Source organism: Canis lupus, chromosome 27 (assembly GCF_003254725.2).
Source record: "Canis lupus dingo isolate Sandy chromosome 27, ASM325472v2, whole genome shotgun sequence".
In the NCBI taxonomy this organism is placed as follows: Eukaryota; Metazoa; Chordata; class Mammalia; order Carnivora; family Canidae; genus Canis; species Canis lupus.
This window is the reverse complement of record NC_064269.1, coordinates 35,561,648-35,580,719: the sequence shown is the minus strand read 5'-3', so window position 1 is coordinate 35,580,719 and position 19,072 is coordinate 35,561,648. Positions and strand designations below refer to the sequence as shown.

General features: G+C 34.8%; 1 protein-coding gene across 1 annotated transcript in view; it reads right to left on the bottom strand.

The window, feature by feature from the left end:
• LOC112665386 (uncharacterized) overlaps positions 1 to 19,072 on the bottom strand; it is a 63,102-nt gene that overhangs the window by 34,882 nt on the left and 9,148 nt on the right. The window contains exons 7-10 of the mRNA XM_025455070.3: positions 18,875 to 18,937; positions 18,368 to 18,519; positions 6,283 to 6,383; positions 5,951 to 6,054 (exon numbers count right to left, since the gene is read on the bottom strand). Coding sequence (XP_025310855.3) covers positions 5,951 to 6,054; positions 6,283 to 6,383; positions 18,368 to 18,519; positions 18,875 to 18,937 — 420 coding nt within the window. The remainder of the gene's footprint in view (positions 1 to 5,950; positions 6,055 to 6,282; positions 6,384 to 18,367; positions 18,520 to 18,874; positions 18,938 to 19,072) is intronic.

The window sequence follows — 19,072 nt, the reverse complement described above, 5'->3', positions numbered from 1 at the left end:
TATCTAAAATATGACAAGAACTTCTAAGAAGTGAAAGAAAACATATTTCAGGAGAAATGAACAAGGGACACACTCGAGAACTTATTCTCACAAAAGAGAATATTTTAATGATTCACAACCCAGAAAAATGGTACTGTTATATAAACACCAGAACTGATTGTAATAATTTTTCTCAGATTATTTAGCACCAAGGGACTATTTTTACAATGCATATTTACACAATAAACTAGAGAAATGTAGGGGATATTTAAAAAATATGACCATGCAATCTCATACCAATGCTTAGAGGAAATTGTTATAATTATAATGTTATAAATATATGTAAATAAAATTATCATGTTATATTTATGCATTATTGTTTTACTATGAAAAATACACATATATGCATTCCATAAATATAATATATCATATACTATGTAGTTGTGATAATAAATTATTATCAATATGATATGGGGAAAAGGATATACAAAAGGCTTTTCATAAAATAATTATTCATAATACCCACATACTGATAAGGAACTAAATTTCTGAAAATAGATTGAAAAATGTCATATTCTTATAAGACAGCAGTGAAAATTCACAAACTATAGACAAATACAATAATATAGATAGATTACGAATATCATGAGAGTGAAAGGAGACACATATAAAAATACATATTGCATGATTCCATTGATATAAAGTCCAAAAATAAGCAAAGATGTTTCACATTATTAAAATAAGCAGGGCTGATAGAGGCTCTAAACTTCTCTTTCATGCTCTGATTTGTAATTACATGGTTCCCACTACTTTGTGATCAAGTTGCACAATCACGTTTAGTTTTCTTGCTGTGTGGTAAAATTAAATAGTAAAGCTATTTCATTCAAAAGCATCTATTGAAGCCTGGTTTTCTTTTTGAAGCATGGTTTTCTATGAAAATCAAGAACTAGAAATTATCAAATGTATATTGAAGGTATAAAATATTAAAAAAAACATTGTTGAGTCTAAATTTTTGAATATTAACAGACTTTAAAATAAACTAGAAATATGTACAAAACTATAGAAAAACTCTACAAATGTAACATTAACTGATAAGCTTTTATTATATCTAGAAACATTATAAATCTTACTGTTTCCTCTTTATCATCTATGTAGAGTAGGTTAGAGTTCTTTGAAGCACAGGACAACAAACTCTGTTTCCATGGTTTTCTTTCTATGCTCATGTAATAACAATTATTGGACTACGTCATCCACTCCTTTGGACAACAGTCACCATGATAAATTAAAGAAAGATTATGAAATATTACCCAAAAAAGCTTTGAACATTAAAACATGCAAATTTACAACTTGCTTATTTATACACGGGTGTATACAACATCCGTACACCTTCACAAGTGAGCAAAAATAAAACAAACACACACACATTCCTGGAAGAGCCAGGCTTTCATACCCCAATTTATTTGCCCTTATAGAGTAAATACACAAGAATGTCCACCTCTACATGTCCTTTGAGTCACTGACAAAACCACTTTTTGGGAATTGTATAATGATTTATCTCTTATTATGTTGTAGCAGGAGGGAATTTGTGGCAATTGGTAACAATGGATATGATGATTTTTAAATGAGGATTTCTTCATATTGTTGCATAAAAAGGAATACTCTCATAATCATTACTTATTAACATCTATTATCTGATTTCTATAATTCATATCCCTCTACTATACGTTTGTACATAGTAGGTAGAAACAAAATATAAACTGTACTAATATCAGAACTATGAAAATCATTATATATCTCTTTGGATTCTTGTAATTAGGTAACAATTGCTCTTCTGTGGTGTTTAGTACCTAACAAAATGAATTAATCCTTGTAATAATTTTTTTTCTCTTTGAAACCTGGTGTATTTTTTTAAGATTAGAATACTCTGAGATCAAATTGAATTTCCAGTATCAGTTAATAATATCATGAGGATTTGAGGGGAAATCAATTCAAAAGCTTAAAGGACCAAACTTCACCATCTCTTAACCATATTTCATTTAGCCAATCTCAAGAAGTAGTGTGTATTTCTCAATAAAATATATGTATATTCTCTACAATTAGTATGTTATTTATACTTTGAGAAACACAGAATAGGCATTCTACGTTCTACATGCATACATTACACGGAAAGTTCCAGTTCATAATATTGAAATATTTAGAAGCATTGGTGATCATTAAAAAGAATAGATTTCTCATAGTCATTCAAAGATTTGCTCACAGGGAATAGAGCCTATCATTCTTGCTACAAAGTACATCTAGACAATGCAGATAGTTACCCGAACCCAGCAATGAGTATATGGTGGGGGTGGTTAAGTCAGATTATATTTCTGATGCCCAGCTAAATATATTGTAACAACAGAGATTTGGAGGGGTGAAAGGAAGAAGACAGTTTTAGAGTTTGTGTTTTCTTGGAAATCAGCCTTCACTGAAAATTTGGGAATTCAAAATATGTAGAGATCCCACAGCAAAAACTTTATGTGGTTAGGCTTTATTTTAAGGATCTTTAGGCATTATAGTATCACCCTTCAGATCAGCCCAATGAGCGGCTACCTATATGGTTATCATATCAGAGGTGATGGAACTGAAGCATGATGTTTTTAAGTAAAAATGTAGAGATTTCGTGAATACTTATGAAGCAAGAGGTGTGTTTCAAATAGTCTTCAATTAACTCTATAAATAAGATACTATTTGCATTATATAGTGTGTAGGAGAGGAAACTGAGCCAGAGAAATTATGTAGCTGAGTCACCAGCCTAATACTGTGCATTCAGAAGTGAGCTGGTTTCACTATAGATGTCCTTAAACTTTATACCAGACTGTATACTCGCTGTTGTAAGTTGATCAAGGACCTAGGTGAACATCTGCATGATGATGTTTACCACTATACAAAGCTAGTTTATAAGAAGTTTAGTCATAGACGAAACAAAACTCTAGATAGGAGGTTAAGAAAGTGTGATTTTTTTTATTTCTTAATGTTTATTTTTTACAAACAAAGATAGCTCATGAAATATAATGAGAAAAATATTCCTATGGCCATTGTGGTAGATTAGGTTATTTTTCAGTGAACCCATATTTCCTCCAACTGACCACTTGAAAACAGTATACTTTGCAAACAATTATTGATAGGTTTGGCCATGTGACTTATTTTCACAATATATGGTGGGAAAGTGACACCTTTTGAGTTTAGAGTGCAAAATTAAGAACCACATATCTGCTGGCCCCTTGGAGAGCTGCAGATCTCTTTTAAAATGGGTCATATACCAGATAGCCCACTGTTCTAATAATAAAATATATAAAAGAGAACTGAGCTGCGTCTGTGGTTTACAGCCAAATTCATACAAACCCAAACCTCCATCAACTGAAACACAGCCAAACCACAAAAGGGTGAATAAGAAATAAATGCTTATTTTTAAATGCCATTGTAATCTTGGGTTGTTGGTAACACAATTTTAGCAATTAGGTACAACTACCATTTATGTATTATATTAATTTTGAATATTCATCTACTCTGTGTTAACAGGGGAAATAAACATAAAAAATATAAAGAATATGTCTGGGCAGTCTGGGTGGCTCAGTGGTTTAGCGTCGCCTTCAGCCCAGGGCGTGATCCTGGAGACCCGGGATTGAGTCCCACATCAGGTTCCCTGAATGGAGCCTGCTTCTCCCTCTTTCTGTGTCTCTGCCTCTCTCTCTCTGTCTAGTATATCAAGAATAAATAAATATTTAAAAAGAATATGTCTATATTCAAAGAGATAAATGCTTATGAAATATAAATTTATTATGCAAATAATAATTGAGTTTAATATATCTCTCTCTCTGAAGGTCATTGAGTTAGGGTAGAAAAATCTCTTAGTCATCAAATTACTAATGTTGGTTCTTAATTCTGGTAATAAGTAGTTGTTTGACTCACACAAATATCTGTACATTTTAAATTCGTATTTTCTTCATTATTTAACCTTTTATTTTTTCACATCCAAACTTGGTAATAATAGTGACAGAAGTGAGAACATAGAGAATTTTTTTAAGATTTCATTTATCTATTCATGAGAGACACAGAGTGAGAGGCAGAGACATAGGCAGAGGGAGAAGCAGGCTCCTTAGGTGGAGCTTGATGTGCAACTTGATCCCAGGACTCTGGGACCACACTCTGAGCCAAAGGCAGACTCAACCACTAAGCCACGCAAGTGCATCCAAGGACATAGAGAATTTAATAAAACAATATCTCTCCCAAAATATCTGAAACTCAGGAAAGCAACAGACAAGGAAAAGGACCAAAAACTACTGGCTATTATCCAAGGAGAAAGCAATCTCTACCAATAATGAACCTAACCTTTCACAGTACTGCACTAAAACAGATTCTAAAAACACACTCTGGTTCCAAATCTGAGGAAGTGGGGCAGATGTGAAAGGCTCTTATACAGCCACCCGGTGCTGGCTGCATGATCACCCTGAGTGCCTGTTAACAACTGAGTACTCCCAGCCCCTCATCGATCCCTTACTGCCCTTACTGTTGTCAGATAATGGAGCTAGGTGCTATCAACTTCTCTCCCTTGTTAGCTCACATGAGGTTGTGTCCTATTGGTGAAGGCAATTAACAAGACACTGAAAGGGAATATAAGGGAAGGGAGAAGAAATGTGTGGGAAATATCAGAAAGGGAGACAGAACATGAAGACTCCTAACTCTGGGAAACGAACTAGGGGTGGTAGAAGGGGAGGAGGGCGGGGGTGGGGGTGAATGGGTGACGGGCACTGGGGGGGGGTGGGGCACTTGACCGGATGAGCACTGGGTGTTATTCTGTATGTTGGTAAATTGAACACTAATAAAAAATAAATTTTATTAAAAAAAAAAAAAAGACACTGTTGCAGAAAGGTCTTTTCTTCCTGGTTTCAAGGTGTTTTCATGGTGTTTGGCTACTGTGGCTTAGTTGCCAGCTGCATGCAGGCAGGAAGTCGTGTGTTTTCAACCTCCAGTAAGATTTTGTGGCCAATATCAGTCAAAGTTTCCCATCCTCCAGCCTCTACACACTTACACTCTGGCAGGGGTCCTCCCTGCTTGCCCGTCACAGCCTGAGATCCATCCTCACCACCTTCAGCCTGTGGTCTGTGCAGCTGCTCCGTCCCAGGCCAATCCCGTGAGCATGTCTGCCATGAAGCTGTGTAGCCACATTGTCTTCGGTGACATCTGAATCCCATCTTCAGAGAGTAGATCTGGCTTTCTCAGAATTCCTTCCTTTAATCCGACGGTATCCTTATAACTTTCTTTCATCTCCTTTCTGAAGGCTTTCCCTTGCAAATGGTTAATAACGCTTTATATCGAACGTCTCCTGGTTTCTGTCGCCTTCCTCAAAACTGACTGATAACCTTGCCACCCTGAGTTGCTCAACCTTCATTTGTAGCTCCTTTAAGGGCTAGGACAAGCCGATTAATTTGGAAATATGAGTGGAAGTGTTCACCTTATTGAGGACTTTATAATAACAGTGCTTTATATTATGATTTGTAATTTATATATAATTTATTTTAGTAAATACAAAAGCTTAAAATGTATAATAACATGTTCCTGAGTATATATATTTTTACATTAAATAAAGGTTGAAAAATAGTTCTACTCATCAAGGGAGAAATCTCAGGTATACTTTGGACGTACGGTGAGTATAATGCATCACTATGGATTCATACTTGGCAACAAATGAACCATTTCTAGTGAGTGATGTTGATAACAGGGGAAGCTATCAGGGGTGCAGACAGGGGCAATATAGGAAATCTCAGTACCTTCCTCTTAATTCTGTTGTGAATCTAAAATTGCTCTCAAAAATGTCTTTAAAAAATAACTGAGTAAATAATCATACAGCTTGAAGAAAAGAGAAATGTGTTCTTTCTAGATAATGAGATAGCATTATACCAAATTTAGGTAAGCTTAAGTATCTGGTGCTTACAGACATATGTTTTTCTTTCTACGCAGGATGCAAAAGAAATTTTGTTTTTGTTTATATGAAGATATAGAAATGTACAATTGTCTCTCCCTGAAGTTACTGACAACCTGAAATATAGAAAATAATATCTAATTAATCTTAGCAATATATAATTTAATATTTTCATGAAGAAACAATTCATTTTCTAGCAGTTATATATCTAAATCTGAATTTTTCTATCATTTTTATGGAAACACTTCAATCACTGTGTTTATATAGTTATTCACATAATGCTTTTTTCTTTCCATGGCTAATTCTTTAATGGTATAAAATATAGGAATTCTCGAGAAACTTACTGTTCGGAAAAGAAAGTTAAGCCTTTAGGCGACACCCACGAATTACTGCTTCTCTGGGAGACTCCAATCCATGAAGAAAAAATGAAGAAGTCCAATATATACTATGAGGAAATAGATTTTATTAGATGTCAAATAAACCTCTTAAGCTCCTTTAAATTTTGTAGCAACAAATAAAGTTACTTCCTTCTCACATTATTTATTATTATTATTATTATTATTATTATTATTATTATTATTTTAGGAGGGGGAGTGGAAAATCTCAAACATGCTCCACATTCAGGGCAAAGCCCCACAGGAGGGTAGGGGGTTCCATCTCAGACCCTGAGATCATGACCTGAACCAAAATCAAGGGTCTGATGCTTATCTGAGTGAGCCACCCGGGTGCCCCTATAGAATCTTCCAAATTATAATATAATGTTACACACTGGGCACATTACGAAAATATCTTAGTAAGACTAAGTGCAGAGGTCGATCTGCCAAAGATAACAATTTCAGAGTTCTGATCATTGATCATCTCAGACGAAAATATCTTAGTATGACTAAGTGCAGAGGACGATCTGCCAAAGATAACAATTTCAGAGTTCTGATCATTGATCATCTCAGACCCTGAGATCATGACCTGAACCAAAATCAAGGGTCTGATGCTTATCTGAGTGAGCCACCCGGGTGCCCCTATAGAATCTTCCAAATTATAATATAATGTTACACACTGGGCACATTACGAAAATATCTTAGTAAGACTAAGTGCAGAGGACGATCTGCCAAAGATAACAATTTCAGAGTTCTGATCAATGATCATTGATCATTGATCAAATTAGTAATAATTTATGAAATATTTATTATTGAAAAAACTCCTAGAGATTCAAGTAAAAAGTACATTTGTAATCTTTTTGCTTAGGACTGCTTCCATGCCTCCCCACCTGTCTGTCCTAGATCAGTGACCAAGAGGAATTGTAGTATTTATAATTTTGGAAAGGCTACAAAAATCACTGGGGCTGTTGCCACAGGAGCAGAAGTATGAACAATGGGGAAAGGGATAAATGGCCCAATGCTTTTTCAGCTCAAAGTGGAGAATTTACAAGATAAAGATTGAGGAAGACTCAAACTTTCTGAAGTGGATTTATCTCCCATAAATATAACGGGAAGATATTGAAAGTGAAAGTACAACAGAAGTGATGACATTAGCTCTCTACACACTCCTGGCTGATGGAAAAAAATGTGCCCACATGTAGAGAAGACCCAGATAAACCCAATTAAAAGTGAAAGCTGACGGAGAGTTGAAAACTGATAGTAAATTCATGGGTACTCCCAGTCTCTCTCTCTCTCTCTCTCTCTCTCTCTCTCTCTCTGACACGCACACACACTCATGCAAACACACACACATGCACACACATCACATGGCAAAGAGTGGAAGCCCTACTGACTTGCAATATTTGAATACATCCTTTTAAAAATATTAGTGGTTAACTAATAGTGTTATGCTATATGTTGGCAAATTGAACTCCAATAAAAAAATAAAATGGTAAAAGTTCTAGAAATCTGTTGGACAACGATGTGAATATAGTTAGCATTCAAACTATCTAACTAAAGTAGGTTAAGATACATGACATAAAATGTTAAAATGTACTTTAAAATGTAATGGATAAAATGTGAGGTGTGTGATTCCAACTATACAACATCCCAGGAAAAAATAAAACTATAGAAACAGTAAAAATATCAATGGTTGCCAGGGTGTAGCAGAAAGGGAAGAATTAATAAGTGAAGCATGGAAAAATTTTGGGCCAGTGAAACTATTCTTTTTTTTTTTCAGTGAAACTATTCTATATAAAATGTCTTTACACATTTCTCCAAACTCATAAAATGTACAAAATCAAGAGTACATTTAATTTAAACTAAGGTCTTTCAGTAATAAAGATGGGTGAATGTACATTCATCAGTTGTAGCAAATGTACCACTCAAGTGGGGGATATTGATAATGGGAGAGGGTACGCAGATGTAGACAGTAGTGGTATATAGGAAACCTCTGTGCCTTGTCTCAGTTGTGCTGTGAACCTAAACCTACTCTCATAAATAAAGTTTATTTTTTAAATAACTGGGCAATATGATAAATTTTCTATTATTTTTCGCATGATTAAAACAATAAAATAGAAAGTAAACAAAGAGAGGTGATCTTGAAGGCACCAGAGAAAAACTACTCATTACGTTTAATTACAACTAATAATATGATTAGTAGAGGAGTTCTCATCAGAAACTATGAAGAATAAAAGACAGAGAAGTCAAAATCAAAGAGCTGAAAGTACTGGAAAAAAATTAAAAACAAAACACAAATCAAAAACCCCCAAAAGGGGATCCCTGGGTGGCGCAGCGGTTTGGCGCCTGCCTTTGGCCCAGGGCGCGATCCTGGAGACTCGGGATCGAATCCCACGTCGGGCTCCCGGTGCATGGAGCCTGCTTCTCCCTCTGCCTGTGTCTCTGCCTCTCTCTCTCTCTGTGACTATCATAAATAAATAAAAATGTAAAAAAAAAAAAAAAAGAAAGAAAGCAAAACAAAACAAAGAAACTTGTCAAACAAGAATTCTAAATTCAGCAAAACAATCTTGCAAAAAAAAGAATGTACATAAGGACCTAACAACACACAAAAAAACCTATGAATTTCTTCTGAGCACACATGTTCTCCAGAAATGTTTTTCAAGCTAAAAGTACATGACACTAGGTGGCAACATATATCCACAAAAAGGCAATAGAAAGGAAGAAGAAGGAGGAGGAGGAAGAGGAGGAGGAGGAGAAGAAGAAGGCAATATAATTAGTAAGTATGTGGGTAAATTTAAGAATCTGTGTGTATTTTCTTCTCTATTTCTTTAAAAGATAAGATTATTTAAAACCATCATACCACTGTTTTGTTGGTCTATACCATATATGGATACAACCTTGTGCTGGTAATTGGGCACATTGGAAGGGGATTTATGCCTTATTTTTTTTTTAGCATTTGTTGATTTTTGTGGTGCAAAGTCACCTTGAATGGTTTATTTCAAGTCACTAACATGAAATCATGAACACAGTGTTGAAAAAAATTTGTATAATTGGTGCTCAGAAACCAGTGTTAACTGGCTTTAGCACATTTTTAGAAGTGCAGGTTTCCTTTACTATCTGAATCTGAAATATTGCTATGAAACAGTTTTTTTTTTTTAATTTTTATTTATTTATGATAGTCACACAGAGAGAGAGAGAGGCAGAGACATAGGCAGAGGGAGAAGCAGGCTCCATGCACCGGGAGCCCGACGTGGGATTCGATCCCGGGTCTCCAGGATCGCGCCCTGGGCCAAAGGCAGGCGCTAAACCACTGCACCACCCAGGGTTCCCTTTTTTTTTTTTTTTTTTTTTTTGCTATGAAACAGTTTTTAAGCTAATATGGTACAAATTGAATAAGTTAATACCATTAATTTATATGGTAATTTTTTGAGCCGTCTCAGACTGCCAGCTAGGCCAGAGTTGAACCTTTGACTCCACCATCCCAGACTATTAGACCCTGCCTCTGGTCGCAAGCAACACTGAACCTCATAATCCCAGAATCTGTGTCACCGGTGCATTTCCTTTACTAGCCTGAGTCACGGGGATTACCCTCTGAGACCCAAGTACAGTGTCCATGGGATATTGGCATATGCCTCCACTCTAGACATCAGTGCAATAGTGACAAGTGAAGCTGTGCCACTGGACATGGCATCGTGGTGGTTTCACTTGCACTTGATCCTAGGACTATAGCTCCAATGCTGCTTTAAGGGCTTTGAGTGTCAGCATGCCAGAAGGGTCACCAAGAAGGCCTGTCTCAGCCTGTTGTTTGTGGTGCGGACTCTTTAAGGGCAGGGACTGAGTTTTCTATAGCTCCCTCAGCCTCACCTAGAGATGAGACTATTCATTTCTTTTTTAACGTTCCAGGTCTTAGATCCCATTGATTATAAGAACTCACAAAATAAACTCTGGTTTTCAAGCCAATATTATGGGATTCTTTTTCCCTGAATGAGCTCTCCAGGCTTGTGGTGCTTTGTGTGAGGATTTCTTTCTCTTCTTTCTATACACCCATGGCAGCCCTTCTTCCCATGAACAGTTCTACAGGTCTGCTTAGCTCCTGACTGAATCTCTAGATTCCTATCTTCTTGGAGGTTGCCTATTCCCTATAATCAGCAGTAGATAGTCTTTTATACAAGTCTTTGGTCATTTTCTAGGTCATTAACAGTGATGTGGGTGTTACCTGGTTGTATCCATGAGATGAGGTAAGTTTCTTACTTGGCACTTCCCCAGAAGTTGAGATAATATTTTAAAGAGATCAGAGGAGAAAAAAATAGCTGTTAACCAAGAATGCCTTACTCAGCAAAGCTACCATTCAGAAATAAAGTAGAAAGATTTTCACACCATCTCAGGGGATGGTGAATCAAAGTTTCAACTCTGGCCTTGGATGGCAATCACAGGATTGCAGCATCATGACTTCGTTGGTATCTGTTAAAGCTGTGCAGCATAAGGAATTTATAAGCACTAGATGTACCCTCCAGAAATGCTAAAGGGAATTCTTTAAGCCAAAACAAACAATAAAACCCACACAAATTAATAAAATAAAAATATATGAAAAGTGTAAAATCACTGGTACAAGCAAAAGAAAAAAAGATCCCTGACAATGGTTTAGGCAATGCTGTCTAGGATAAGTCACCAAAAGCACAGACATCAAAAAAGCAAAATAAAAATATGAGACTACATTAAATAAGGAGATTCTGCACAGCAAAGTCAAAAAATTGAAAAGACAGCATAGAATGAGAGAATATAATTGCAAACCATATATCTGATAAAGGACTAATTTCCAAAATATATAAAGAACTCATACAACACTATAATAAAAAAGAAAATAATCCAATTTTAAAAATGGGCAAAGGACCTGAGTAGACATTTTTCTGGGGACATACAAATGGGCAATAGGTACATGAAAAGGTGTTCAACCACACAGTTCATCAGGGAAATGCAAATCAATGAGTATAAAGCAATGATATGATCACCTCACATCTAGTAGAATGGGTTTTATCAAAAAGAGAAAAGATAACAAATATTGGTAGAATGTGAAGAAAAGGAAGACTTTTGGTGGGAAAATAAATTGTTGTGGACACAATGGAAAATAATATGGTAATTTCCAAAGAAAATTAAAAACAGAACTATCATATAATTCAGTAATCTCATTCTTTGTTATATATTAAAAAGAACTGAAATCAGTATCTGAAAGAAATATCTGCACAGCCATGCTCATTACATTACTTACAACAGCCAAGAAATGCAAGCAAACACATGTCTGCCAACAGATAAAGGGTTAAGAAGGTGTGAGATATATATATATATATATATATATATATATATATATATATATATATATATATCACAAATCATGAATGTTACTCAGCCATCCGCCGAAATGAAATCTTGCTATTCGTGACAGATGGATGGACCTTGGAAGCATTGTACTAAGTGACATACATTAGACAGAGATACACAAATACTGTGTGATCTTACTTGTATGTAGAATCTAAAAAACTTGAACTTGTAAAAATACAGTCAGATGTTGTTTACCTGGGCCTAAGAGGTGGGGAAACTGGGGAGATGTTGTTTAAGTGTACAAAGTTACAACCGGAAGATAAATAAGTTCTGTAGACCTGATGTACAACATAGTGATTGTAGTCAGCATTAGCATATTAGAAACTTCAAAGTTGCAAAGAGACTAAATCTTAACTGTCTCCAACACAAAAAAGAAATGATAAACATGTGACATGACAAAGGTGTTAGCTAATATTATGACGGTAATCATATTGCAATATATGCAATGCTATATGTAAGTCATATCTCAATAAAAGCAAACAGAAGATACATTTGTTCTACGTACAGGAATGACAAGAATATAATTTAAAATTACAGCTATGATATCAACAAAGGAATTAAAATGGAACACTAAAATAATATGTGTTTAATACAAAAGATATCAGTTAAGATGGAAGAAGAAAATAAGACATATACATAGAATATACAGCAAAATGACAGACTTAAATTCAAGTATACAAATAATTGCATTAATGTGAATGAAATAAATACTATAATCAGAAGAAATTATAGAAATTATAGAAATAGAAAAAGAAATTAGAATTATGAATAGAGTAGAAATAGAATAGAATAGATAGAAATAGAATAGAAATATGAATAGAATAGAAATAGAAATTATCATTCTGAATAAAAATATAAGATCCATCTATATGCTATATACAATAGACACACTTTAGATTTAAAGGCACAGATAGGTGAAATTAAAATAAGATACCCTGAAAACAGTAATCATAAGTGAGCAGAAATGGCTATTCTAATATCAGATAAAGTAGCTATTAAAACAAGAAATATTATCAGGATTTTAAAAATTCAAAATAGTAAAGCTATCAGGATAAAGGGAAGAGAAAACTATTATAAAAATATATTGGGTTGCCTGGGTGGCTCAGTGGTTGAGCATCCGCCTTTGACCCAGGGCATGATCCTGGAGTCCTGGGATCAAGTCCCATATCGGGCTAACTGCATGGAGCCTGCTTCTCTCTCTCTGTGACTCTCATGAATAAATAAATAAAATCTTTTCTTAAAAAAGTTATATTATTTACCTAACAACAGAACCCTCAAAAGCATGAAGTAGAAACTGACAGATTTAGGAGGATAAATAAACAATTCAATGAGTATAGTTGGAGATTTAAAAACTCTTCCCTCAATAAGTGATAGAACACTAGCCGCAAAATAAGAAGGACTATGAAAGAGTGTAAAAACGCTAGAATCCAGCTTGATGTAACTGACAAATGTAGAAAGTATCCCTCTAGTTCATGAATGATATAAAAATTTAAATAAGTGACAGGTCCCTGTGTGGTAAAGTTGGTTAAGCATTGGACTCTTGGTTTCTGCTAAGGTTGTGATCTCAGGGCTTGAGATCCAGCCCCCCATTGGGCCTATGCTCAGTGCAGTCTGCTTAAGACTTGTTCTCTCCCTCTGCCCCACTTCCGTCTAAAATAAATAAATAAATAAATATTTAAAAACATTAAATAAGTGAAATAATTCAAAGAACATTCTCTAAAGAAAAAAGTAAATTAGAAATCAACAACAGAAAGAAATATGGAAAATTTTCAGTTCGGAAAGTGATATACTTCTGAAAATTTACAATTCAAAGATGAAACTTTTGAAAATACCTGTACTGGATGATATAAATTACCTTGTACTGGAATGATATTAATGATTATTAATGATGATTATATCAGATATTAAACTGAGAATATATCAAAAAATTTAGGCTGGAACTAAAATAGTGTTTAGAGATAATTTCATAGCTTTATCACTTATATTCAACATGAAGAATGTTATGAAATGAATGATCTGAGGACCTCACCTCTCAGGAAGCTAGAAGAAGAATTTAATGAAGTTATAGAAGGAAAAAGTGATAAACATATATTTAGATGAAAGCTGGTGCTGAAATATGTATAGTTAAATATAATTCATGGTAGCCTCAAATAGGACAATACTCAAATATCCAATGGTATCATCATCGGAATGAATTTTACATTGTAGTACAATCAGATAATGGAACAAGGAGCTATGGACAATTTCATGCAACTATATGGATGATTCACACAAGTTTAGCTTTACCTGAGAAAGCCAAAAATAAAGTATACATACTATAATATTCCATGTAATTGAAGTGCTTTTTATCAGAAAAGAACATGAAAGGGACATTTTGCAATTCATTTCCTCATTCTGTGCAATGGTGATATTGAACATTCAGTCACCTGTTGGCATGTTAACATGTGCTTTCATCTGTATGCATGTTATACTTCAGTAAAATTACCATAACATAATATTTTGAAAATATGCAAATACCTTTAAAAATAGACATAAAAGAGAAAAAAATCCTAAAAAATTTCAACTTGTAAAAACCAAAACAAAAAGAAATAAAAATACCAGATATATCTTATAATTTCTAACAGGATTATATATGCAAGTCAAAAAACTTTCCACATGGTTATGGAGTATTTAGATGTTTTTGTATAAAGAAATCTATAATTTCAATTTTTTAAAATAGAAAGTTTTTGTGGGGTAGGAAAAAAATATGTAGTTATGAAGGGATTTTTTTAAAAAGGAAACATGTCCGTGGCAATTATAGATAGATTTTAACAATAAATAAAAAACAATAGACCATGACGTACATAGATGTACTGAAGCAATACCATGCTAAATGTACATTTGAAATCCCATAAAATTAATCCATCACATTAGCAGAGTAAGGAAGATAAAATGATATGACTTCTTGGGGGGTAGGAACTAAGGTGATGGTATAGTAAAATGACCCTAGGGTTGCATCATCATTTGAAGACAACTAGATGACTAGCAAAAGATCTGAATATCCAAGAAATTGTCCTGAAGACTGATAGAACAAACTGCACAACTAGAGGGAGTGTAGAGAACACATCGAGAAAGATATCAAGTGTAGAAATGTGGTTTGGGGGAGAAACAGGTCACAGGTGCTGCAGAGAGGTGGGAGTCCTGGTCATGGAGAAACGTGATAGAGAGAGGAATGCACAGGGGAGTGAACAAGGAGAATACTTCCCCAAAGCTATTGACTGAGAAAACAAGAGAGGTTGATTTTCATGAGTTTTTGCCATCAGTGCAGCTCGAAGACTGTTATTTTAACAGTCAGTAGGCTCTGCTTGAATAGAGACCTAAGCGTAGTGCCCTACTCTTGGAGAAAAGGCAGGCAAGCAACCCTGGGACAGATGGCATGATCTGAGTATCTCCTAAGGTGCACAAGGAGAATCCATTTTCATTTCTACTAGCATATCTGTGAGAGGTGTCATGGTACATCTGGAGACAAAAGAGATGGCAGGATCCACTTCCCTCCTCTGTCCCTCAGCATAGGCACAGAGACACCTACTGAGGGCAACTAATGTGGACACTGGCTGTTTAGCCTGCTTTGCTCCAAATCCCATGCCCCTGTGCTCAGGCATGACTGCCATGATGGGTCAAACCTGCATCAGTTCCGGCATGCCAAGAACATCCCCCAGAAGACCAGCCAGGTCCCTGCTACACCAGGCCCCCCAAAATTGGAGTTTTAAAGGTCAGCAGGCTTGGCTGAGGTAAAGTCCAAAGTGCATGTGGTACTCCAGGCAGGCAAACAACCTGGAGACAGACAATGTGAAAACAGCAATTGGAAAAATGCCTGAGATGCGCAAGAAGGAATTGTTCACTGTTGTGGAAGGGCTTCCATGAGAGCAAGCATAGACTCCCCTCTCTGGAGATGAAGAAGCTAGCTGGCACCATTTCCCTCCCCTCCCCCTCAGCATAAACCAACCTCAGTAAATAGCAAGCTACAACCTAAGGTGCATGCACCAAGTCTCACCTCACTGTGCCTGCTGGTACTCCTTCTCTTGGGCAAGTGTGCCTAAGGACCAGGAGCCGTGGGCTCTTTCCCCAGAAGATCAACACAAATCCCCACATGCACCATGTCAATTGATCATAGGGTTCTGCCATCCTTCAGTTCCAGTGGAAATAGCATCAGGTCTCATTTAACAAGCAGATGAAACCACACCTAGTTAATGCTTGCTGCCCTGGCCAAAGCCCAAACACTGCCCACTGCAGGCAAGAAGAAACTCTGTAGATGTCTGACCTGAGGGATAGAGCAGCCAAAACACAGCAGCAGAGCACAAGCAGTACACACCACAGACACGTCCTGAAGTGCCAGGCTCTGGACATTATATGGCTTCTTCTTCAAAAGCCATTACTTTCAGGAGGAGGAAACAACAGGATTTTATAAGACAGAGAAAAATAGAGACCAAGGCAAATTGCCAAGACAGAGAAATTCAACCAAAAAGAAAGAAGAAATGATCACAGCCAGATATCTAATCTACAAAGATACAAGTAACCTTCTTGACACAGAATTTAAAGCAACAATCATCTAGATACTCACTGGGCTTCAAAAAAGCATGGAAGACCTCAGGGAGACACCTGCCACAGAGAAATGAGAGCTAAAAAAAAATCAGTCAGAAATTAAAAATGCAATAACTGAGATATGAAAATCAACTAGATGTAATAACTTCAAGGACAGAAGAAGCAGAGAAATGTATAAGTGATATAGAAGATAGAATTATGGAAAGTAATGAAGCTGAACAAAAGAGAGAAAAAAGAATAGTGGATCATGAAAGTAAACTTGGAGAAAATGTGACTCCATCAAATATTAAAACATTCATATCACAGGACTCCCACAAGAAGAGAAAAAACTGGGAGAAGGCATGTTTGAGGAAGTAATAACTGAATACTTTCCTAAACCAGGGAAGGAAACAGACATTCAAAGCCAAAAAGCACAGAAAACTCCCAATGAAAGCAACAAAAACAACCAAGACTTATTGTAGTTAAATTTACAAAATATAATGATAAAAAATCTGAAAGCAGAAAGACAAAAGAAGACCCGAATTTACAATGGAAGAGAAATAACGTTAGCAGCTCTCTCCACAAAAATCTTGGTAAACCAGAACCAATTGTCATGATATATTCAACTTGCTGAATAGGAAAAATCTGCAGCCAAGAATACTGTATCCAGAAAAGCTATCATTCCAAATAGGAAAGATCAAGCATTTCGCAGGCAAACGAAGACTAAAGAAGTTCATGACCATTAAACAGACCTGCATGAAATATTAAAGGGGTTCTTTTGAGTAGTAAAAAAAGACCAAAAGTGACAGAAACTAGAAAGGAACAGAGAAATCCCCAGAAACAACAACGAAACAAGCAACGAAATGGCACTACATACATACCTATCAATAATTACGCTGAATGTAAATGAACTACATGCTCCAATCTAAACAACTAGAGATATATATATATCAGCATAAGAGGATTTAGACAGATGATGAGAAACTTGACAGAACCAGGCACTCCAGATCCAGGGAATGACATGGCAGCGAATGCATTGGAATTTCTCTTTACCTCACAAATTCCAGACGGAGCAAATGACAGACACTAACAGGTACAGACAAAAGCCTCAAAAATATTTTTTTCTCTCCAATCAAAACAATGGCAAAAAAAAGCCATGCTAGGAAGACAAAGCTATTTTAGACACTGTCCATTATTCCATTGAAAACCATTGACTATGCAGCAAAATTATACAATAATCTAGAAAAATATTGGAATAATGTAATAAATTGAAATATGCATATATCTATGACCATGTAATTTCATTCTCATACTTAGAAGAAATTGTATTATAATTATATATAATTACAATTATGATGTTATATTTCTAGATCATTATTCTATTATGATAAATATAATATTTATATGCCTAAATATACATATACTATGTAGTTATGCATCATATATAAATAAATATTTATATAAATATATCATTATGAATATAATATGTGAAAAAAGACATGGAAAAGGCTTTTCATAAAATAATTATTTGTAATACCCACATACTAAAAAGGAACTACATTTCTGAGAATAGATTTAAAATATCATAATCATATCATATAGGAGTAAAAATTCACAAACTATAGACAAATGTCATAATATAGATGGATTACAGATATCATATGAAAGTGAAAGGAGACACACATAAAAATGTTTACTGAATGATTCCATTCATATAAAGTCTGAAAGTAAGTGAAGATATTTCATAATATTGAAGTTGACAGGGCTGATCGAGGCTCTAAACTTTTATTTCACGATTCAATTTGTAATTACATGGTTCCATTTTGTGATCAATTTGCACAATCATACGTTTAGTTTCTTTGTTGTATGGTAAAATTAATTAGTAAACTTTATTTCAGGCAAAAGAGCATTTATAGAAGGATGGTATTCTATGAAAAGCAATACTGAAAATTATCAAATGTACATTAAAGGAATAAAAATATAAATAAAATATAGAGTCAAGCTATGGAATATTAACAGACTTTAAAATAAGCTACATATACATTTAAAAATATTGATCAGCTCTAGAAAGATGTTGATTGATAAGCTTTAATAAAATCTGGGAACATTGAAATCTTACCAGTTCTTCTTCATCATCTATGTAGAGCAGGTTAGAGTTGTTAGAAGCACAGGATGCCAAACTCTCATTCCATGATTTTCTTTCAGTGCTAATGTAATAGCAATGGTTGGAATACGTAAACCACTCTTTTGGACAATGACCACAGTGATAAGCTAAAGAGAGATTATGAGATATTATACAAAAGATATTTGAATATTAACAAATTCAAATTAATTTACATACTTGCATAGGTATATCCATAGGTATACACATCTATGAACACTCACAGGATGATATAAATAAAATATGCTCACACATGTTCACAAAGAATAGTTACCTTGTCATTCCCTAATTTATGTGCCTATATAAAGTAAACATACAAAAATATCAATCTAAGATTGTCCTAAGAACACTGAATAAAACGACTTCTTAGAATAGTAAAATGGTTTTTTATCATGTTTTAGCAGGAGGAAATTTGAGGCAAATAGAAACAACAATAATATCAGAATTTTGAAAATCATTTTATACCTTTCTGAATGTTTGTTTTCAGGGATGAATTGTTCTGCTCCAGTATTTCAGTAACTGAAAAAACTAAAGAAATCATCATAAAAACTTAAACTGAAATAAATATATTATGATTTCAATTTCTTAAGTTAGAACTTGGAATATTATTTAGAATTACAAAATTCTGTAATAAAATTTATTTCACCAAGCAATATTAACAAA